Below are 23,053 nucleotides of genomic sequence, written 5' to 3'. Positions count from 1 at the left end.
TACCGTCAAGTCACCGGTATCATCTATGACATATCTTTACTTTACCGGTGCCCATCATGCGTCATGTTGGAGCTAAAGTATTTTTATAATTGTTAACTGTAATATACGAGATCAAGAAGAGGCATTAGCGTATTGCTTGCTAAAGGACCACTCGATATCACTCAACAGTTTTCGCTCGTCATAGCAGGCTTAATAATATTTTTGATGCCCTTGGTCTGCTTTGATTCGTTCTGCTTACATATAAGTACGGAATTTGTGACCGGTGTTATCCCGTTACTTGACAGTCTATTATATATCAGGATCTCTTAACGGTTTGAGGTGTAGTTCTTATTGTAATTATTTGCCTTACAACAATATTGCTGAAGTGCCGTGAGAATTATTAATATTACCTACTAGGTAACTGTACTTTTAAGTATCACGTGGAAAACAGACCATGAACATTCAGCAGCTATTCGCGTTCATTGCCCTGTTGTTAGCGCCGGCAGAGCAGACGACACGATCTCACAGCTACACCTTTGACGAGGTTAGAAGCAATGATCCTGCTCCAATTATTGAAGTAAGCACTGGTCTCACAGCCGAACAGGAGAGCCGCATTATTGGTGGTGTAGACGCATCCATCAGCGATTTTCCATACGTCGCGAGTGTGCGTATCGACGGCATCACGGTCTGCGCTGCCACGCTCATTGCACCACAGTACCTTTTGACAACGGCGCATTGCGTCAGGACGGACGAAATAACTATGACTGCTTCTTTTGATACGATATATCGCTTTGGCAATGATGGCGAAGAGGTAGCAATCGACACAGGCTTTAAGCACCCATTGTACAACAAGAAAATGCACAAGTATGACGTGGGTCTGCTCAAATTAATGGAGCCACGAAAGCAAAAAATAGCTTCTTTGCCCGCCGCTGATGGCTCGGACGAAAAAGTCGGCACGATGGCCATCATTCTTGGCTGGGGTCAAACGGCGACGGAAGATAGTAGTTTTAAGCTACAGTCTGCCAGTATTCCTATTATCTCACATGAAGAATGTAACAAGTTTGAGTCGTACAAAGATCAGCTCTCGGATGGTATGCTTTGCGCTGGCGACGGCAACGGCAAGGGCTCGTGCAGAGGCGACTCAGGCGGCCCTCTTATCGCTAATGATGTCCTTGTCGGTTTCGTTAGCTGGGCAGGTGAACACTGCGGCAAAGAACCTGGCGTGTACACTCGCATATCGTCTGTGTTGGACTACATTCAGAGTGTCCTCGATGGTGACGAAGACGAAAATGCCTTACGTGTAAAGCCAGCTTCATCGGCAGAGCAGACTTTTTAGTCTTTGTTCAAAGCGTTTACACTCGTAATATATGTTGAAGAGGGTGAATCCCGAGTATAAAGACAGCGCCAAATATTGATATCGATACCTTTCAAAATAATGACCTGCCTTCTTTGCCATGAAGCTTTAGATTTGCAATTTACTGTCACCTGAAAGCAATTTAAGCGAAACATGAATTTACTGTGCGAAACATTTGTCTCCCAGGACAAGATGCTTATAACCCAGTTAAGTAACAGCTAAGTTTTAACGATGACACAAGAAAGAGCCAAAGCACTGCCCCTGCGCGTTGGGCGGATCACATGTACGTAGGTGGCGAAGGATATTAAATCTAGCCATACCATGTGCACGCTTCGGAAAGTAGTTGGGAATGTTTCGATCTTTGATAGAGACTACAAGGGGATATGTGATGTCCTGCGACGACGGAATAAATGCAGAGCGTGAAGAGAATAGCTGCGCGTGTTGATAGATAGAACTGTGAGCAATAAACTCTAAATTTCTCATGTCAGTTTTCGAGTGCCACACAGAATGACGCCCTGGTTCATGAAAGTTTGAGGCATCAACCTCAGTGAAGCCTTTTGTGCATGCTGTAAGGTTTAGAAGGAATGTAACAAATTAGAAAGTTGTCGTATAAATTACCAAGCATTGAGGTTGAGTCTGGAAGCTTCGATCATCTCAAAAGTTCGTTGAAGTGTGATATACGGATTGAGGGTATTCAGAAATGGTACTAAGACAATATTATTTGCCAATACGAACTATACGGCATTGTACCATCTTTGAATGGTGACAAAACCGACACGAATTCTGTCAAACAATATACGTAGAATAAAACTTGTACAATACGAATAATCTTTGGCATTAAAGAAAAGAAGTTATAATCAATCTACGGTCGTTGTGCCTAATGCTGGCTTCGCGAAAATTCGGTGACATATCTGTTTTGATACCCGAATATTACACAATTTTTTCTTGAATCGTCAATTTGTAACGAGGTGAAAACTTAGAAGTCTGTAAATGTAAATCTAAAATAAAAAGGTGATTGTTGTACGTTCGCTTCATTACTTCGACAGATGTTTTCTCATAAAAAAAAGTCTTTTTGACAACTTTCGACTCATCATTAAGAAGTTGTAGACTCGTTTGTGTAATTATTACTTCCCTAGAAGTATAAAACATGCCTTGCAAGCAAGAAAAAGTCTCTAGTAGTCTCACCATTCGGTGCATTTTCCAAGTGTAGGCAAGCAAGCTGGCCCATCTTTCATTACTCTCCCCATATGGAATTTATGTATAAAGGTGGGCATTTTATAGAGTTTCATTCACGTTGATTGGACCCAATCACACCGGATCTGACCCGAAACCCTGGAAGCTAACGCCACAGTCTCGTAGAGCTCTGGCTTGAAGGATAGTTCAAACGTTAGTTCTATCTGACTTTCACTCGTCAAACTTCTCAACGCAAAGTAGGAATTACCAACATACTTGTGAACTTACAACATTCTGTAAGATGAAAACCTTACTGATCGGCGCTTTTACCGCGACAGTTGCGTCGCTGTCGGCTGCATCTTATGGCTATTCGTTTTCAGACACGTCGATGGTTGAGACCAAGGAAAGGAGTACAGATATCACAAAGAATGCGGAAAATCACATTTACGGTGGTACAGCGGCAGATGTCAGAGACTATCCGTCCCTCGCTAGTCTACGCGATTCCATATTTCAGCAAACGTTTTGTGCCGGCGCGCTCATTCACCCTCAATTCATTCTGACGGCTGGACACTGTATTCGACACACGGAGTTTGATATTGTCGCCACCTTTGGAACGAATGATAGCGCGGGTGACAGCTCGGGTCACGCCATTACAGTTCCAGTCGCGACCGGTTTTCGTCACCCAATGTACCGAAAAAAGCAACACTTGTATGACGTTGGACTGCTCAAGTTAGAGAAACCTATCCGCCGCCCGCTGGCAAAGTTGTGCGCCAGGGATGGTTCCGACAACGAAATTGGTACAGAGGGTACTGTTGTCGGGTGGGGTAAGACCGAAGACAGTAAGGACATGGGTAGCCCTATCCTGGAAAAGCTTGTACTTCCGATCATTTCAAATGCTGAGTGTGGAAAATTCGAGAAGTATATTGGTCGTATCACGGAAGGCATGTTGTGCGCTGGTGTCGGCAATGGGCTGGATACGTGTAATGGTGACTCAGGTGGTCCGTTCTTTGTTAAAAAGAACATCCTTGTTGGCTGCGTAAGCTGGGGAAGCACATGCGGTCAGCAACCTGGCGTCTTCACTCGTCTTACTTATGTTATGGACTATATTGAAGATATTTTAAACGGTGGCGACGGAAGTAAGTTTTACGTCGAGTCTTCATTCTCCGATTCTGCGTCAGGATCGATGAGTGAAGCTGCTAGATCGAGCGATTTAACTCCGGAAGACGAAGACGATCCACAGTCGAGCAATACAAGTGACGATGCAAAGAAGAACATACTTGGGTCAAAAGACGCGCTTAAGAGTGTTCAAGACACAGATAGTAATGACCAACACTCTGGCAGCGATGCAACGTTTGACGCCACCAGCGGAAGCGACAAAACGGTCCATAAAAAAAACGATTTGGAACATTTCATGGAAATTTTGAATCAATCGCCGGAGGACTCGGAGGACATCGACAGCAAAGTTGCGGCTATTATGGAAGATGTTCCCCCCATGAGTTCATCGGACAGCTCGGGCCTTTTCATTCCTCCTGAGGTGCTAAAGGCTTTTGGTGTGATAGGACAGACACGCTATTCCGATGACTTGGTATCGAACACTGACGATGCAGAGCAGATGGAACTTTTCGATGTCAAGAGTGGCAATAATATCGAAAATGATGAGCCTGTTAAGGCGAAGAAAACATCCCAGGAGATGACACATGAAGCTGTCGTGCCTCGTGACTCGACGACAAATACGGACTATTCGGTTCAGCAAATGGACACAGCCGAACAGGTCTCAGACCTTTAATCGTTGCCACCATTCTACTTCATTCGGCTCATGAGAGTGTTCATTTTAGAGAGGAGACCAGGTCTGATTTCTATCCAGCAAGACCTTTAAAAATAGAAATGACCAAAACATGCAACGAAAAAGGCTTAGATTTGTGACTCTTTGTTAATAATCCAATGAAGATTGTCGGCTAACTGAGCTTTATTTATTTTGCGGTGTCGTTTTGCATTATGCCAGTATAATATCCTCAAATTGTCGAGAATACTGTTATCATCAGATCACGCATATGTCCTGTGAAGCACGTCGCCTTTGCTTACTTTTCTAATTCACAAAGAACGTACCACTCTAACGGACAATTACCTTGCGGAAGAAGCGGTGATGAGTAGCGAGCCTACAACGAGAAGCATTGCCTGAAACGGGGCAAGTACTGTAATTAACCAAACCTTTACGCTCGTATAAATTACATTACAGTAGCACACTTGGTGTCAGTGGAGACTATTCATGAGTATCGGAACATTCGATATTTATGAAATTTAAAATGGAGGGGAGTGAATTGCAAGCCAATGGTAAGAAATAGACAGCCTTATCAAGAGAAATAGTAAAGCGTTTATGTGAGTATAAGTCCAAATAGAATTTATCTAGAATATAATTACTTTTGAAACAGCAGAGCGAATTAAAGCCTCGGCTTCGTTTCTTGCAGGAGCGCGGGAACCAACCATCTGTGCGTTTGTTCACGCCAATTCTGAGTTTCTTCTGTGCGAATTGCACGGCAACCTGTTGCGCTTGGAACTGGGTGTAATCATTCCCACGGCCGAATCTTCGCAAGACTGTATCCTCTGCGGGGATGGAACGTGTAGTTTTGAATAATTGTTTCCAGAAAACATTTGTCTAGCTTAGATTTGGTGGAATCAGGGAATGATCTGCCAGAGGACCGAAAGCGGCAATCGCTCTCTTGAAGACACTTACCAGCTTCGACAATGCGCCGAAGAAACACGGCCAGGCCGAGCACCGATGGAGGAGCGGATGTATATCGCCATGCGACCGCGTAGAGGTTGGGACAGCAAACGTCGGTTCTTCTGAATAAGGTAAGTTAAGATGGCTAAGGATTTGGCCTTGCTGCTCTGTCATGGTGCATCATACTTACGATTTTTAAGATTGCGCGTAAGCATGAGCCTTAATGTGCAATACCTTGGTAATGCGATCCGAACGTGCGATAATTTGGTGTGTTAGATATCGCGAGTGATAGCATCGCCTATCCAGTCGTATTAGATGCAACCAAAATTCTAATCTACCAGTCAAGTGGACCGAGTACTGACAGGTTATGCCCAAGAATTAATGGCTTTAGTCGTCGTTATGACGACTGACTCTCTCGAAGGGCGGTAATGCCTATCATCTTTTCATCTTTACGGAAGTCTCCAAATCGATGCTGCTCGCACAAAGAAACCCTGCGTTCATCCTACTCCATTCGAGGCAGTGGTAGGCGTCGCATTTAGCGCGAGTCACTGATTCCGTACCGCGAGGACAAAATGGAGTTCTGTGAATGTACATTTTATGGGTGATTCAAAAGCAAAAAACCTCAGCCATGCTGATGAAGAAGGAAGAGATTTCTCGATGCAAAGCAGCTCCGCAGTACCCGCCGATGTTTCAGCGGTGATGCCACAAACCACCTGCTTTGTATACCCACTTCAATCTCGGCTTTAGGGTACGAAGGGTCGAAAACCACGCAATAGCGAACGACGAGCATCTCACGAGATGTTGGTCAAGCTCCTGTTGGTGCAGGGTGGTCAACCAAAAGAACTGGGCTCTACTATATCTAATAAAGGTCGTGACAAATGGTAAAATGGTACATAGCCCCCAACTTAGGACTCTATTTAAGCGTGGTGGGGCTCGCGGCCTGGGTTCTTGTTTGTTGATATCAGCATATCAAGCTTTGTAAAGCTGTAGAAAATACTGATTGACTCAGTGGAACGTGCCATCTCGTACAACGTTCGACTGTCGATAGCAGTGAACAGTACGCGAAGTCAATGCGTTTGCCTAATATGGAAACGATTCCTATGCGCGTTTCGACGGGGACACTGGTCAAAGCTTGAAGGTAAATAGGCCTTTCAAGCTTACTTTACGAGCTTCGCCAGCAAGCAAGGTCATCTCATCCTGAACATTACAGACCTGGCATGGTTGGAATCTCGCGAGCCGCGGGTAAAAACCGAGAAACTGAGGGGTCACGCATTTCTTGATGGAGCATCGGCGAGTCATGCGTCCACCTCTGTCAGGAGAAAAACGGCTTTAGCAAGCTTTGACAACCTCCGTGCAAGAAATAAGACATCGCCCGAAAATTACAGCAACAAAGTTGTCAGGTGCCGTGAGTTGCGCCCAGTGGATAGAAGTGGCGGTATGCCAAAACCTTGAAACTAGACAGTATAGAATGGTTGAACATCGCGGTCTCCAAAGTGTATCTCTTTTGAGACGAGAATGCCCAATTTTGAAAGTGGTCCCCGGAGTGTAACTCTGGCAAAGGAGTAAAAAGTGGTGTGAGCTGTTTCCTACGTGCGAGAGCTGGTGGAGCTGAAGAACTAAGCCCTGAGGATCAGGGGATTGGCTAATTTTTCCCAAGATATGCCGGCAATGCTTGGTCAGCACTGCCGTTTGACGGGACCACCGAGCGGGATAGTACGGTTCCGCGGTCAAATGGCATGAAGGAGTTTAACATATGGAAATGGATTAGTCAGGGTAGTCCTAGGGTTGTAACTCCTCCTTCTACCAGTTTATGTAACGCTCACAGGGTGATTTCTTCAGGCCATGTGCAAGGGGCTGCAAGACGTTAAAGTCATCGAATCGGAAAAGTTGGTACCAGAAGAAAAATCGGACTCGTCAGTCGTAAGGAATACCTGTCATAGATAACACTTGCAGAGCACTGAAAACATGAAGTGGGTCACCTATTCTCAAGATTCTATGGATCTTTTATCCATGTTTTGAAATTATCACCACGCTTGTGATTCCTCAGATAGAGTAGTGCGTCATGTAATTGACTTAATTAGCGAAGCCAAATATTGTGTCACAATATTATGGCCTTTGACAAGATAGAAAACAGTGTAATATCATTGACATTTTTCACGAGAAACACGAAGTGGGAGGTTTCGTGAGCAAATATAACTAGCCCCATCCGGCGCCAACTTTACGTGTCACAGATACATCGTCAATATAGATTTGAGCATTGCCATGATGTGTTTGAACAGCTATGTGACCAGTGACGTTCAATCGTTTGGACACATAGCATATCATGACAATGCGCAAACCTATGTTAGCGATGTATATGTCTCTTGTCGTGCAAAGCGTGAGAAGTTGGATGCTTAAAACTACCCCGGACACATGCGAGCGGTCCTCGAGTGTATGCTCCTAGAATTGCTGCTTGTTAACATGATGAAGTGTACCTTTAGTGCCGACTTTCTTCCTACTTTGGATTTCTCATCACGAAACAGGCCTTGCAGGCGAATTCCGCTAAAATCATGGTATTTATAGATTGTTCAGTGCTCAGTCTTAAAAAACTTAAAAAAATGGCGTAGCCTGGTCAGCTACTTGCACAAACACTGACATGAAGACCCAGCACCAAAATATACTAAATAATGCTGGTATGCTGCGAAAGAGGCGTTAAGGCTGTGAATGAATTTCTCATGTGTACCTCGACTTTTGCACTTTAGCTACAGATCGGCCATTCCAAGTCGTCTGCGACGCTTCTGCCTCTACAAATGGCTGCACTCTGTTTAGCGCATATGTGAAGAGGCATGATCGTGTTTAAGAATTGCCAGGTAAAAGCTACCGAGAAGAACTACCCGTTCATGACAATGAGCTTAGTGCAACGGATTATGCCCTCGTCAAGTTCAGGATGCGCTTGCTTGGTACCAAACCGAAAATGATCTATACAGATAAAATGTGTTGTTGCCCACAGCGACGTCTCTTCCCGATAATGGGAAGATAGGGCCATCCAAATCTGCTGAATGCTGTAAGGTGAGGTGCAAGCCGGGTCGGCTTAATGTGGTGGCGGTTGCGCTTTTGAAATGCCCATCAAATGATCCTCGTATCCCGCAGTATGGTGGTATTGCTAAATATAAGACGGTACGTGCAGTGTACGGGGTGTGGCGCGACATGGGTCGCTCTGCTAAGAGCATTGTGCAGCCAATTGTTTGAGAGCTCATATGTCGCTTTATCAAAGTGCGCGGTTGCACACCTGCACCGCTATGCCTCAATCCAAGACTTGCTGTATTATAGCACCGACCCACATGATACTCAGCGTGTTTATGTGCCTCATGATGATGACCTAAAATAAAGAATATTGTACGAGGCACATCATACTTTTTTGGGTGACTACTTCGGAAGAAAATATATTTGCTTAGTAAACGCTATGTGTCGACGGTCCAACTTGTACAAGTGAAGGTGCACATATTTGCGGACGTGCGAAATGTCTGCGAGCTAACCCTCGCCGCATGGGGTGGAACCTATGGCCATCCTGCCGGTTCCAGCAGACCACCAGTAAGAACTTAAAGTTTGGCTTCCTAAATACGCCTCCGGTAATCTATGTAATTTTTTAAATGTTTGAACAAGGTGGACAGCAGAGCCGTTAACTGAAGAGGAGGCGTTTTCTACGCATCACCTTTTTCTGCATGATTTGCGTACTCTGTGTCCGTTCCCTAAGGCCAAAACTGTAACCACACCAGCCGTGGAGTTTACAACGGCGTTCAGACCGTTACTGCTGGTTAGATTTGTGCCAGGAAGCCAACTGGCAGCGTAAAAGTCGGAACAACGCTTACAGATGCAATTGCGTCCTAAATTTGGATTCTTCTCATTACCAACAACCCACCGTGGCGGGGCGGAGCCCTTAAACCCCCTGTGCACGTTGTCTTTCCACTCACGAATGAGCAAAATGAGCGCTCTGAAGTCACCCGTGATACCCAGATGCTACCTCACTTGTAGTGGCAGCCGGATAAACCGCAGTTGAATACTTCCGTACCTTCCGTTCGACCCTTAAAGTAAAAACTAAATTTTGACAACAATGTTAAAGAGTAGCACACTGAACTCGCGCACTGGATGTGAACTGGGCCGACGCTCAATGCTTAGCTTTTAAGAGTACAAAGCACGTCACGGACGTCGATGTGGAAACTCATCACCTAATGTTCTTGATGTCAATAGCACTGCTTCATTAGCCGATTGGTACGGCTCCGACAAGATTCGAACTTTGAACAAGGTAAACTTTGCCATTTCATCTCGGGAGACAACGACCAGGATACGCCAGGTCACAAGCGGGAACGGCGCAAGGGGAAATATGACGAATAAATACCTGTAACCTCAATGGGCTCTTAGAGAAATGCAATCTCTCCTCCTTACCTAGATACTGGTTGCAGCTATCATGAACCCACCGACCCGACTCATTACGTGGCTTATCTTGAAGCGGACCATCCCCTTGCATGTGGATCAGCGCTGGCGTTTGGTAGCATCTTCGGCAGTGGCTCCACATAGTCTCTTTTCGAAACCCTCAGCGTGCGAAGGATATTGAGATGGGCCTCATTCCAGATGGCATCTTAAGCTACGCTGTCATACAGAATACCTCGGTGAGTAAAAGCAATTTTGCCGCTCTAGAGCAAACGGTACATTAGCCACAGAGATGAGTGAAGTGTTGCTTCATCTGTAGCAGAGCGGCTCACATCCGAATGACCCGTAATAGCGGGATCTCGGTATCGCATTCGGATGCTAGGTACGATGCATTTACATTTTCTTCTTATCCCTTTGTAGCTGCGGTAGTGAATGGTCTGATGTAGCGAGGTTACAAATGAAGGTTATCGACTACAGACACTGCACGTGTGGTTGAGCGGCCGCGACCTGCACTCAGTGCGTGATGGGCAATATGATCAGATGAAATCAGTGATCTCACTTCCGGGGGTTCCCGGGCTGATATCAACGAGTGAAATATCATCGATAGTCCCACCCTATCTAGAACGGAGCCACTTGGTGAAGGTGCAAAAGGACATGTAGTTATCCAAGTCATTCGAATAGAGTGAGTTATAGGCTGTATGGGTGCGCACTGCGATAATATACGCCATTGAATGGATAGCTCGCTCCCACGCCACGCGATATCTACGCAAGTGGATTTCGGAAGGCATTATTTCGCCACGCTCAGACTCGAACCGTCTGACTATCGATACGCAAATGGTCAGGTCTAATGTCGTGTCTTGCACCTTGAACACAACTCGACCCGGATACGATGTAAAGCGCGAATCTCGATCTTCAACAAACGTGCAAACACTTGGTAGAGCAAGAGCGTGGCTACATCCACACTAGCAATGCTGTCACTGACAGCAACGAGGTGAGCCATTCTGCTCCGGTGATCACGAAGTCTGCATACCGGTATAATAGACGCGTCTTTTGAAAAGTCAAAAATAATGAATAATATGCCGAGCTGTCAAAGCTCTACCGGCCGGCAAAGTATTACAGGACATCGCCACGTTATGACGAGGGTTTCTCCATTGACAGATTTTACGCGTGAGCACGTTCCTATTGCACATGTTTGGCTGCTACTGTAGAGCCTCAACGAACAGTATGACCAACCTTTTCCGCGGTTGCAATATTATGTGCCTCGAGCAGAATTCTACGATACGAGATACGAAGACAACGTGCAACAGTAAGATGAATCGGCAAAAGAGAAGTAGCACCCTGCTATAGATGTGTTAGCGACGTTGCTATGCGTCGACCTTCAACTAAGATAAGAGCACCGAAAAATATGCGGCGGACTATGTTTTTAGCACATAAAAGTATTAGCGTTTGCGCCAGAGCAGGGGCTGCATTAAGCCAACAAAACGCATGCCTAATTTACCACTTGGCATTAGCCTTTTGACCCGCAACCCAGATGATTTGTCAATGATGTCTCACAAATCCGTGGTAGAGATTCATGAATCATGATGGAGGTTTTGGTTAGAGAACCAGATTGATTGCCATGATCCAAGTCCAATCCGGAGATATTCCACGTGACGGTCTCTTGTTTTCACGTCGTGATGTTCTTAAACGATAAAAGGGATCCTTAGGAATCGAAAAGACAGCTGCCCCGCATGTCCCATTCAGTGCTTTACAAGTCGCCTCAATGAAAGACTCATTCATGACGGATGAGAAGCTAGCTCCTTTGATTCAACACAGCGGGAATGTCGACACAGCAATTATATTTTTGCAAGAAGGACCGCCCTCAGGCTAGGATCTTTTACTTGCAAATAACAGTTACCCCTATCTATTTTATGCACAGGAGACCTCAACGCACAGTCGCTTTTACTCGGCTTCACCTGCTCGGGCGTCACAAACATCCATTTTGGCGATAACCGGACATTCCATGAATGGAAAGCTCTAAAAACCAAGAAAAATCCTCAATCAATACGTTTCAGCAGAGACGCAGTTACTCATAACATTTAATATGTACAATTCCAGCAGTAGACATATCGATAGCATGAAATCGAAATGGAGAAAGCAATTACACGTTATAGCGGTTGAAGTTCATGCTATAGTAAAAAAAAATATTGTTTCCAGTGACGTACACCCACTCACATACAGTCATTTATTATTACTTTTCCATCAATGTCAGCAGACAAAGTTGACGCAGGATTCGCCTCAAAAATAGAATTAATTCTAAATTGTCATAGCTAGCGCTTGATTGTCTGGTAAAATGTGTTTGGCAAGAAAAGCCAAACATAGTGCTTTCCATTTCCTCCAAAAGTTATAGCTTTGACACAGTGAGGTGACCACAGCGTTGAGGAGATCTTGCACTCCTCTGCGTGCGGATTTCCATTCAACCAGAGAGCGAAACAAGCGCTAGATAGCCGCTCCGCGAGCGACGGGTGTTGTCCGTACAGGTCACCGCTTTCTAGAAGTACTGACTGCACTGAAAGCCGCAGCGATCAGGAGCCTATGTATTCTCAATGAAGCCGTACCGTGGCGCTGATCCCCTGCGAAAGCGCCGAAGATTGCTACCTTCAATTCTCGCTCTTAACGTGACAGCCACGTTGCCACACCGGATGCTCATCACGTCAATTTTTTGATGTATTTTGAGCCCCGACTTGTCTCATTATGTGACCGCGGCTCCACGCTACCTCTCTGCCTTCCAAAGTTTGCTAAAACACTCAGCAGCATCGTTACTTATCAATCCGGCAGCCTTGTTTTGAGCTCAGCATTCAACTTCACGCTGGTGCCATGTGGGTATAATTCGCAGAAGAGATGTGTGTGACACCCAAATTGTAGAATCGACATCTAGTTTGAAAGATTACCACGACCTCGCAAAGCTGGGACGTTAGCAACTATCACCCTAGGCTGTGAGTTTTGCCTCTACTTCAGATTGTCCTTTCGTTTAAGGCTAATTTCCACTGTTACTGATCTACATGACTTGTAGTAGAAACCATTTCTATTTAAAAGGACTGTCCTGCGCCTATTAAGGACTGAACATTTGACGAGACGGGTTTGTGAGACGAAGCTTGACCTTTCATACCTCTCAATCGAGTGAGTAGAGGTCAATTAGAGAGCGCAGGTTCTTGATACTATCACGGATGTAATATTTGCTAGCACCCGGATAGATTCGGATGTCGCTCTGTAACGGAGTTACACGTACCCTGGTAACAGGGTGTGTGTGTCACACGAGATAGGTATGATGTGACTGCACCCTAACAAGAATACGGTGTGTGGCTAGGTAGCCAGTAGTTATGCATGCATTTAAATTTTACTATATATATATATATGGAAAAGCTAAACATTTAAAATAAGGCGGTTTTGCCGCAGATAAAAATAAATAAAAATCAGTGTTGAAGTTGAACCGAAGAGTTTATTAGCCTTGGCTAAGGTACTGACTACTCTTGGAGGTAGCAGATTGCGATCCGCTGCACTCGTATTGGTTCTTGTAAAGAACGAAAGGAAGGTGACCTAAATTACGCTTCCTCAAGCGCTTAGCTACGGCAGCCCCGCTGCAGCTCTCTTTCTCCTCAGCATAGCTAAGATCCATAGTTTTTAAGCGTTGTAGATTTTCCACCCCATCCTCTCCAATTTTTAACCCTCAGAGCGAATAATTGTGTTTGCGAATGCGCCACCCACCTCATTAGAGGATTGATGATCTTGGAACGTCTTGGCAAGCGCAGCACGACTTGATGATCTTAGATAATAATAATGGCAAGTTTGACTGCAATTGAGAGAGGAATTGCAGCCATCGCGACAGTGAGAGCTATTAGCTCGTGGGTATATCCGCTGATACGCGCCTTTTTTACGGGTGAATCAATTTATTGAGGGCACGCGGTACATCTGCGTTAGTCAGTACGAATACTCGCGATATTTGTCGCTCCAGCATTTCAGTATCGCCAGCGTTCGGAACCCATACATGCTTACCATAATACGGTGCTTTACGACACTTTTATTATCGACAAAACAGAAAGAGCACCATGAGTCTTGAGTAAGAAGCCAGCAGAGCCTATGGAAGGCAAAGCACATAATTCATCCTAAAATAGACCGATCTGCTTTGAGCCTCTTCGAAATGAACTTTGAAAGCGGAAAGTTACAAAGGACTGCGAATATATCCACGAAAGACCAAAATGCACTAAGTTATGAAATATCAAATTTTGTCGGCGATGAATAACGATCTTTGATCGATACAAACAAGGTTTACCAATGCATAATTTGCCTCGTCACAAATCACGTGCTTGATCCTTCTAATTCTTTGAATAGTTTTCTGTTTGAATAGTATACAAAATCAGATAAATTTTCTGGTGCGGTAAAAGTACGGTACATTAGGTCTGTTGCACTGGTCAAAAGAAATCAGTATGCTTTTGTTCAAACATACCCAGCTGGCAATCGTTTCTTGCCAATACGAGCAAGTACCCGCTCTCGCTTCATTCATCCGCCTGCCCACGATATGTGTCACTCTTCTTAATGAAAATCAAGATGATAAATTAAGTCGGCATCCGTTCTTGTGACTACCAAATTCTTCCGCTTTACAATGACTTCGAATCGATAAGTACAAACCTGCCCAACACCGGTTGAGCGTAAAGCATATGAGCCGGTATGTAAAGCTTGCTTGCTCTGTAGACGACAACGAAGTTACATAGTGCTATAATCATTTTGTATTGCTTGTGGTATCTATAGTGTCTTTGAGCGATCGGCAATGAATTATGATCCAGAAAATTTTCATTAAGAATATGTTCAGTGATTATAGCGCGATAGTTCCTGAGATCCAAGTACTGTTACCTCTCTGATATTTTTGTTCAGATGACGATTCGTTAGCTGTGACAAACGGCTTACAGATATGCTTGTTAAAGCTGTACTGGCGCACACTTAAGGACTAGATGCGGTGCTGTTCAAGTACCATGAAGCACTTGATGCACTATGAGGCTGACCAAACGGGGCTGACATTTATGAGAATTAACTTTGTAATTTCCGTATATCTCTTGCTGTAACGACTTGAAGAATTCAGAATCCATGTATCTAAGATGGAACCTCGTTGGATTCTCCTCAAACTTCTATCTCACCGCGCTCGTTCCACAAGCCATTGACTTCCGAGCCAAAATGCACGCTACAGCTTTCGAGCAGGCTTTGTGTGCTATTGTACAAAGCAACTGACACCATGTCAACGCCATAATCAGCCATTCAACTATTACGCACCCCACAAAAACTGAAATCACACCACTTTAATTAAGTGAATGGTACACCATTGCTGAACATTCGCAGTGTTTGCTGCCGGTTTAGTCCATGGTTTTGATGTCATTCGCTTAATTTATTTTGTGACTGATCAGGCCAGATGGGTAACACCGATAAAGATCATGACGGCGCGACACAAAAAACTCCACCGCAATCTTTAGTGTCGTCGAAATGCAGTTTTGCATAGCCGTAAACTTTCAAAGCGTGTCATCTTCTGCAATTTATCCTTTGTAGTGTGCCTGAAACAAAGACTACCTTCATCAACTCACATATGCACTCATCTAAACGGAAGTAATGCTCATCAGTGGAGAAAGGTTCCGTGTGATCAGTAATTGGACACGGGTGAGTCGATCCGAAGAGATAGGAAAATTCCGTTTGAAAGCTTGGAGGTTTGAGACGTGGAGTTCGTCCTTGCGTTTTGTATGCAACCTCGTGTATCGAAAGGGAATCAGGGCAATATTCATATCGGACAGTACGCTATCCGCCATGTCCGGATTCCTGACTTTACTCGATTATAATCGTACCGAACATGCAGTCTTTCTCATTTCTGTAAGAATGATCCCTTAACGTTGAAAAAATCAGCTTAATATCTGGCTAAATCAATGATGCCTAACCCTTTTTAATCATCGATTTATGACGATTGCTTAATTGAAGCGTAGTATCTAAAATTCAATCGCATTCATTGACTTTAGACAATCCAAATCGAGCATGGGGCAAGCAGGCTCTGTGCAGCAGAAGTGCGCACTTCGCGACGTGCTGGTGCTTTGTCGACCTAATGTGAGTAACACCGAGCTTGAAGAAGTGTTGCGTACCTTTTGCGCTTTATTTCCGCTTGAGGTGAGGCCCATATCCCGCTTCAGTCTCCTCTCAATCGTTAATTATCCCATTCCGCACTCCGCAGCTTCAAGTGCCCGTCAACGCGGACTCCAATTCAATCACTAATATATTAGACATCGACATTAAGGAACGTCGCCTATTTGACGTCATTTACAGCCTATTACAAGACCAGGCGGAGCACCCTCGTGGGCGCAACATGATGGAGCTTACTCTCACGACTTTTCAGCGCATTATTCACTGGCGAGAGCTCTATAAATTGTGCGCAAAATGCTCCTTGAAGCCTTTCTTTTTTTGTCTTCTTCAGCCTCCAGCTTCGCTCACTTTGGCAGTATTGGAGACGCTGCAAATCATGTTGTCACCATGTCCAGGCTTTGAAACTGGCGACAAAGCTGCAAATCGAAGCGAAACAGCTAATAGGAAACACTTCGGTGATTCAGGAGGATTTGACATTTTGCGCTCACTCTTGGTGCATCATGGAGCTGCTATAGTGAAGGACAAGCAGGAGGAGTACAGACTACAGGTGCTTGCAGGAGTGTTGAGCCTTTTTTACTTGACGCTTGTAGAAAGACGGCATGTTACTGATGGAGGGACGAGTATGCAAGCTGTAGATGCTTTGATGAACGCTCAAGTGTCGCTTTTAGACTTGTGTCACTGTAGAGGGGGCGAGATCAAAGTCATGTGTCTGGCAATTGCGTTAGTAAAGGAACTCTTCTTTCGTTTGGACCCCGACAAAGTACATGAATTGCAAGACTCAGCGAGAAAACATGGCGCGCTGTTATATGCCCTCGACCACGCTGTGCAAGAGGATTCAAAACAGATCGAAGACATGCGTGACTTGACTGCAGATCTGGTCGAGGCCTTTTGCATCGGCAACGTGCTTTCTCATATGACCATGTACCGCATTTTTCCGGTTGAAATGTTCATCAATCGACAAAAAGCATTAAATCGCGAAAAAAAATATGGGAAAGCATTGCACACGTCTACGGGACATACGCCAGCTGCAGGTTCTGGCTCACTAAACTTGCAGCCCTCGTCTTATAACGTCGAGCGACGTCGACATTCATCGATCGCGACATCAACCGTGTCCGTGAGCTATGAAAATGCCGAGCATAAACGAAACTACGCGGTATTATTGGCTGACACAGCTGCGAATTCAAATGCTGACATGGTAACAGAGGCTCATGGCGATGCACGTGTACAATGGCGAGACATTATCTTAGCTCTTCGAGATACCCATGAAGGTCCAGAGCTTGTTTGGCGTGCTTCTATGCGTGCAGAACTTTGTTACGGTTTGCAAGCGGAAATTAACACACTCGAAGGTCAACGAAAGAAATTGGCAGACGAAGATTATGGAGCGCATGAGGTTAAAATACCGTGTTGGAATTACGAAGTGTTCCATTTGGAGTATGCTTCGATGCTCGACGAGCTAGTTGTAAATGGTTATTTCGTCAAATATCTCATTCCTGAATTAGCCGATTCATCAGCAGCATATGAGATTGTAAAACCCGATGTTTTCGCTTGGCATCTCGTGGATCAGCTAGCAGTTCAAAAAAATAAACAGTGGCTTTGCCTGTGTATTCGGTGTCTTCGACTTGTCATAAAGCGCTATGTCCCACTATTTCATGGTCATATACCGACACAATACGTGCAATTATTGCTCAAAGATCACATACATCATTCGCCTACTTTTGTGCGCGAGTGTTTTCTTTACTTGTATACTGTTATCACCACGGCACAAGATGCACCATCAAAATCATTTTACGAACTGTGTACGAATGTGACACGATCAATCTTGAGTGTTCTTGGGGACCCTGCTTTAGTTGCAAGATTTGGAGAAATTCTTGAGATAAAGAATGAAGCTGACCGCGATAACTCCGTGTATCGTGAGGAATTGGAGGATAAAGCCGTCTTTGTTGTAAACGAGCGCGATGCACTAATACGGGCTGGTGTTTCATTATTACTTGCTATTGCTCGCCGTGGAAAGTTTGTCTTACGTCTAGTTATACCCAAACGCATGTTTTTGTGTCGACTATTTGCAGTGGAGACACTGGATCATGTGACGATAACCCGGCTTCTATGTTTGCTCGAGCAGTTGGCTTTTTTGGATGGCAATAGTGCTTGTAGCTGCTTACTGAAACCTCGTGAAATGCCAAGTCGTCTATCATTCGCTTCGTTACCGACACAATCGAGTTTAAATAGTAATTGGAGATCACTTTCTTCAGTCTTTCTGCTACTGGCTAGCTGTGATCCGAAGGGTATGGGAATGTGTGTAGCTGCCGCTGAATTTCTTCAAAAATGTTGCGCCATCTACTCAAGTTCAAGTGGCGGTAGCGATACGAATAAATCTCTCCAGGCTTTATATTTGAACGACTTGCTGAATGAAGCAAATGGATGTGGTGGTTGTGGCATTGAAAGACTCTTGATTTCTACTAGTGCTGAAGCGTTTGCAGATATATTCAATGCCCATGAAACACGAGCAGCAGACGTGAAGTGGGGACAAAAACAGCGTATGCGCTTGCATCGATTCTTGAAACTCAATTACCTGGAGTTAAGCGAAGTGTCCGAGGCAAACGTGTCAAGTTGTAACGTAGCTGACGAAATAGTTCACCAAAAATATGAAGATAACGACCCGTTGGTCAAACACATCTTTTTACGCTCTTACATTGAAGGCGGTGGGAAATTTTTGAGTAAATGGACACCGGAAATGTACAATGAATCAATTTCTGCGCTTCTAGAAGAATTGATTCAGCTGGGGCGTATAAATTCTGCTTACACTACTGAAGTTGGTAGTACAGGTCTGAGCGCATTGCCGATACAGCAGCAATCGCTGACTTTTTCGTTACAGAACGGCAATTTAGCTGCTGCGGAATCGTGGGAAATACAAGTCCTGATTTTAAAAGCCTTAGTGCGACTAGTTCCGTCGCATGGTGCCGATGTCAAAATATCGACCGAGGTTTATGAGTCTTTATTGGCTCCTTTACGCCGCTCAATGTTAAGCGATTTGGATCAAACGCGTGGAATCTGGTCCTTGGAACTGCTCATGGCTATCCTCTCCATGTCCGAAACGCGCAGTGTAAACACAGCTGCGTGTCGAAGATTTTTGGAGAAAAAAGGCTTGATGGTGTTAGCTGGTGCGCTAAAACGTATGCGCACTCCTGCTTTTCAGCACATGCTACAGAATGATAAGGCAAACAGACCGCGACAGGAGAATAATCCGAGCCAGACAAATATGGCGCGCGTACTATTGTATCGCGCTACAGATGTGCTGTCGATCCTGGCAAGTAAAAAAGCTGCAGGGATACATGCGATTGTGAAGAATCCAGACGTAGTTATCGCTTTAATCGAGCTTACATCACGTCAGTGTATCATGCAAGACGTGGACGTCGATGCTGCGAGTGTTTGCTTGAGCTGTGTTTGTAAACTTTGCCACTACGATGAGCTTCGTACAGTTGTGTTAAATGCTGGCGGCCTATTGTCGCTGGTAGACACGGTTGCATTTTGTCCGGCCGATGAGCATTATGATGCTGCGACTGCAGAATCCCGAAACTTGGACGAAAGCAGTGAAGCAGACTCATCAGACAATATTGATGGTCGTCAAGTGAGTGCAAATAATAAGATGACAACAGAGAGTAACATTGACAACTTCGAATGGGCACCCGATAAGATAGTACGTAGAAGTGTCGAGTATCAACGGATTCCGTCACGATTCTTTAGTACAATACGATGTGCTGCACTAGTTTTGCGTGCGTTTCTGGAACCAGCGAATACACCAACGTCATCACTTTCGTGTCAAGTGCTGAATCAGCTGCTGACTCCGAGCTTCGTTCGGGTAATTAAATGGACGTTGATGCTCATACGATCGTGCAGATAGCCATTGACTGTAGTTTGGGATGACTTCGCTGCTGTGTAGGTGCTGCGGATATCCCCTGATGAGTTCGTCCTTAAACTGCAGACTACAAAGGATATTAGCACTGCCACACTTATTTGGACAGTCAGTATGAGGCAGCGACTCTATCAGTGTATTGCGACTGAGCTTGCAAAAGTGAAAGCGGCAGCAATTGCAAATATTTGGCCCCGCTGGGATCCCCAGCATTTTGTAGCCGCTGATTCTTTTCGATATCAGTATCCGGAGCTAACTGATGTGCTTGTCGTGCACGACGTCTATCTTGCAAACTTTGTAGCTTTGAATGCTGAAGAATTAGAGCTGAGCGATATCGATATGGCCGCTTTTTCACAGGCGTTGCTCATTTCGATTCAAAGTCATGAAAACGTGCTTCAAATTTTAAATAAGCGAGGTTCGAGCGATCCCACCAAAAATGCAGCTGTCCGATTAATGCGCCAGGCACTAGACAAGCTCGTGCAGAAACATCCACAGCATAATCTTGAAGTTAAATCTAGTCGTGACGTTCTGCTTGCAGATGGCACACGAGCCATATCTCCCGTATACTCTTCTCCAAATGCACTGGCAGCGACAGGATACTACTCCTCGCCGACAGATGACCGCGATTGGAATATCACGCAAATTCAGCGCTGCAGCTCGTCAGGAATTGAAGATCTGACCGTTTAAAGATTTTGCAGTACCTCTGCACTGCCTTATTTATAATATTAATGCAAGTGACTTACAATTTCTGGTGTAGTCGTATGTAGCATTTTGAAATTTGTCTTTAACATGGTAGTTAATTCTACGAAGGAAGCAACTCCGTTGCTAAGCAACAGAACAGAGCAAAATATCGAAGAGAAAAAGAAAAATACCTTTTCTCGCTGGCGGGAGGACGACGTCGATGATATAAGTAGCAGTAACGTGTCGCAATTTTTGAAGCGGCGGCGCAATTCGACGCAGCGCCAGATGTTGTGTATGCAGTTCAGTCTATTGCTTTTGCTAGCTCTAGATTTGGCTAGTCTACTTGTGATTTGCAGCTTTGGACTTGGAAAATCTGCTTTCACACATCTCAAGTGGCTCATCGACACTCAAAAGCCTCAATGGCGCTATTGGGGATTACCCGTCTGGGCCACCGTAACGAAGAGTGTGCTCTTTCTACTTGCTACACGCTGGCCTGACGCACGAGCTATCACGTGGCTTGTAAAAATTTTCTGCCTTGCTTTTTTGTGTATCTTAGCAATGGACGCTTTCAAGCTAGATGCAATTTCCCGTTTTGATGAAGAAAGACAAGCTCTCGTGGACGCTAATGTGGCAAACTCGTTGCCATTGATCTTCACAGTCCTTGAATTAGTCAATTTGAACTATTTATTAGACTCGATTCAAACTCCCCCAGCAAATGGTGAAGCGCTCCCTCAAGTGACTGACAAACCAGTGGAGTTTACAAGATCGCGTGGGATTTCTTTAGTGAAGCTCGTTATTATCTTAAAACCGTACTTTTGGCCAAATGGATTTACTAACCGTCTGCGTGCAATGAGTACTTATGGTGTACTTGTTCTAAGTAAGCTGGCAAATTTGGCAGCTCCACTTTTGATGGCTTCTGCGACGAACGCTTTGGTGGCAAAAGATGCTGGTAAAGCGATTACGGATCTCGCCATTTTTAGCTCTTTGACACTGATTTCAAAGCTGTTTAAAGAATTACAATCACTTATTTATCTTAAAGTAAAACAAACAGCGTACATTGAACTGGCAACATTGACGTACGAGCATGTCCAGTCACTCCCGTACGATTGGCATGTGCAAAAGAAACTGGGAGATGTACTCCGATCAATGGATCGTGGTGTGGAGTCGGCAAACAATGTCGTATCGTACGTATTTTTATATTTGATTCCGACATTAGCTGAATCGGGCGTTGTGATTGTGATCTTTGCTATGCATTTTGAATTGGCTGGATTGAGTTTTGTGGCATTCAGTAGTTTAGTTCTATACGCGTATTTTACCATCAAAATTACGTTATGGCGTAAGAAGTATCGGGAAGGATCGATGCGCCATGATAATGAGTATCATGACAAGGCTACAGATGCATTGCTTAATTACGAAACGATCAAATACTTTGGCAATGAACGTCACGAAATCGAGGAATATACAAAAATAATTGAAAAATACCAGCGCTATTCGATGTCTACGCAAGCGTCGCTCAGTGTACTTAATAGTACCCAGTCCATCATCATTCAAGGCACGGTTTTGCTGTCATTAGCTTTGGCAGTTCCACATGTTGTCAGCAAAGATAGTGGACGTAAAATTGATATTGGAGCTTTTGTCGCCATCTCGGTCTACCTGACAAACCTGTTTGCACCACTTTTTTTTCTTGGTGGGATTTACAATATGGTAATCAACTCGGTGGTTGATATGAAGAAACTTAGCGAGTTATTGTCGGTCGAGTCTGATATTGTTGACTCACCAGATGCAGTGCAACTTGAGCTAAGCAAAGAAAACATGGAGAACGGTATTGACGTCAAGTTTCGCCAAGTTTCGTTCCATTACCCGTCCCAACCAGCCTCTACAGGTGTTAAGGACTTGACTTTCACTATTCCACCTGGTACCACTACTGCTCTCGTTGGAGAAACTGGTGCTGGTAAAACCACAATCGCGCGGCTGCTTTTTCGATTTTACGAATGCAACGCTGGTAGCATCTTGGTTAATGGTCACAACATCGCGACAGTCACGCAGCAATCGTTGCGTAAGGCTATTGGAATAGTTCCACAGGACACGGTGCTATTTAATGATACTATTCTTTGCAATATCAAATATGGCAACTTAAATGCTACGTTTGACGAGGTCGTTGAGGCTGCAAAGGCTGCCCGCATTTACGACTTTATCATGAAGCTTCCAGATCAATGGAACACTAAGGTTGGTGAGCGTGGACTGAAGCTTTCAGGAGGTGAAAAGCAGCGAGTTGCCATCGCACGTACGCTGTTGAAAGACCCACCCTTAGTCATATTGGACGAAGCTACTTCAGCACTTGATACACTCATGGAACAAGAGATTCAAGCTGCCCTCAACCGTCTTAAAGCGAACCGAACCATGCTGGTCATTGCTCATCGTCTTTCGACGGTACAATAGTTTTATTTTCCAAATTCCTGTGCATCTAGCATGCATGATCAGTACTGACCCATTTTGCTTTTTGTAGATTCGAAATGCACACCAAATCATTGTTATGCAGAATGGGGTCATCGTTGAACGTGGCACGCATGACAAGCTCGTAAATGAGGCCAGTAGCATTTATGCTAGAATGTGGAATGCCCAGCGTAAGCAAGAAGGGGAAATGTCGCCGGCCAGGAAACTATTGGAGGGTTGAGTCGCCAAATGC

The 23,053-nt window shown here is 44.7% G+C and overlaps 4 protein-coding genes across 4 annotated transcripts; all 4 read left to right on the top strand.

Annotated features, from left to right (window-relative positions):
- Positions 1–433: 433 nt before the first annotated feature.
- PHALS_08822 (serine protease family) lies at positions 434–1,315 on the top strand (the record flags this gene model as incomplete). Its single annotated transcript, XM_024724240.1, has 2 exons — positions 434–523; positions 584–1,315. 2 exons carry the CDS (start codon positions 434–436, stop codon positions 1,313–1,315), a joined length of 822 nt encoding a protein of 273 aa, XP_024575137.1.
- Positions 1,316–2,807: 1,492 nt separating this feature from the next.
- On the top strand, positions 2,808–4,292 carry PHALS_08821 (serine protease family; the record flags this gene model as incomplete). The annotated part of the gene is made up of 1 exon (XM_024724239.1): positions 2,808–4,292. The coding sequence occupies one exon, from the start codon at positions 2,808–2,810 to the stop codon at positions 4,290–4,292; it is 1,485 nt and encodes a 494-aa protein (XP_024575136.1).
- An 11,385-nt stretch (positions 4,293–15,677) lies between these two features.
- Positions 15,678–20,373, top strand: PHALS_08820 (Armadillo-type fold; the record flags this gene model as incomplete). The annotated part of the gene is made up of 3 exons (XM_024724238.1): positions 15,678–15,806; positions 15,871–19,635; positions 19,717–20,373. The coding sequence occupies 3 exons, from the start codon at positions 15,678–15,680 to the stop codon at positions 20,371–20,373; spliced, it is 4,551 nt and encodes a 1,516-aa protein (XP_024575135.1).
- A 102-nt stretch (positions 20,374–20,475) lies between these two features.
- PHALS_08819 (atp-binding cassette superfamily) lies at positions 20,476–23,041 on the top strand (the record flags this gene model as incomplete). Its single annotated transcript, XM_024724237.1, has 2 exons — positions 20,476–22,797; positions 22,874–23,041. 2 exons carry the CDS (start codon positions 20,476–20,478, stop codon positions 23,039–23,041), a joined length of 2,490 nt encoding a protein of 829 aa, XP_024575134.1.
- Between the last annotated feature and the right edge of the window lie 12 nt (positions 23,042–23,053).

This window comes from Plasmopara halstedii (genome assembly GCF_900000015.1).
Source record: "Plasmopara halstedii genome assembly, contig: Scaffold_323, whole genome shotgun sequence".
Taxonomy (NCBI): domain Eukaryota; phylum Oomycota; class Peronosporomycetes; order Peronosporales; family Peronosporaceae; genus Plasmopara; species Plasmopara halstedii.
The sequence above is the reverse complement of the archived record's forward strand: the minus strand, read 5'-3'. Positions and strand labels throughout refer to the sequence as shown.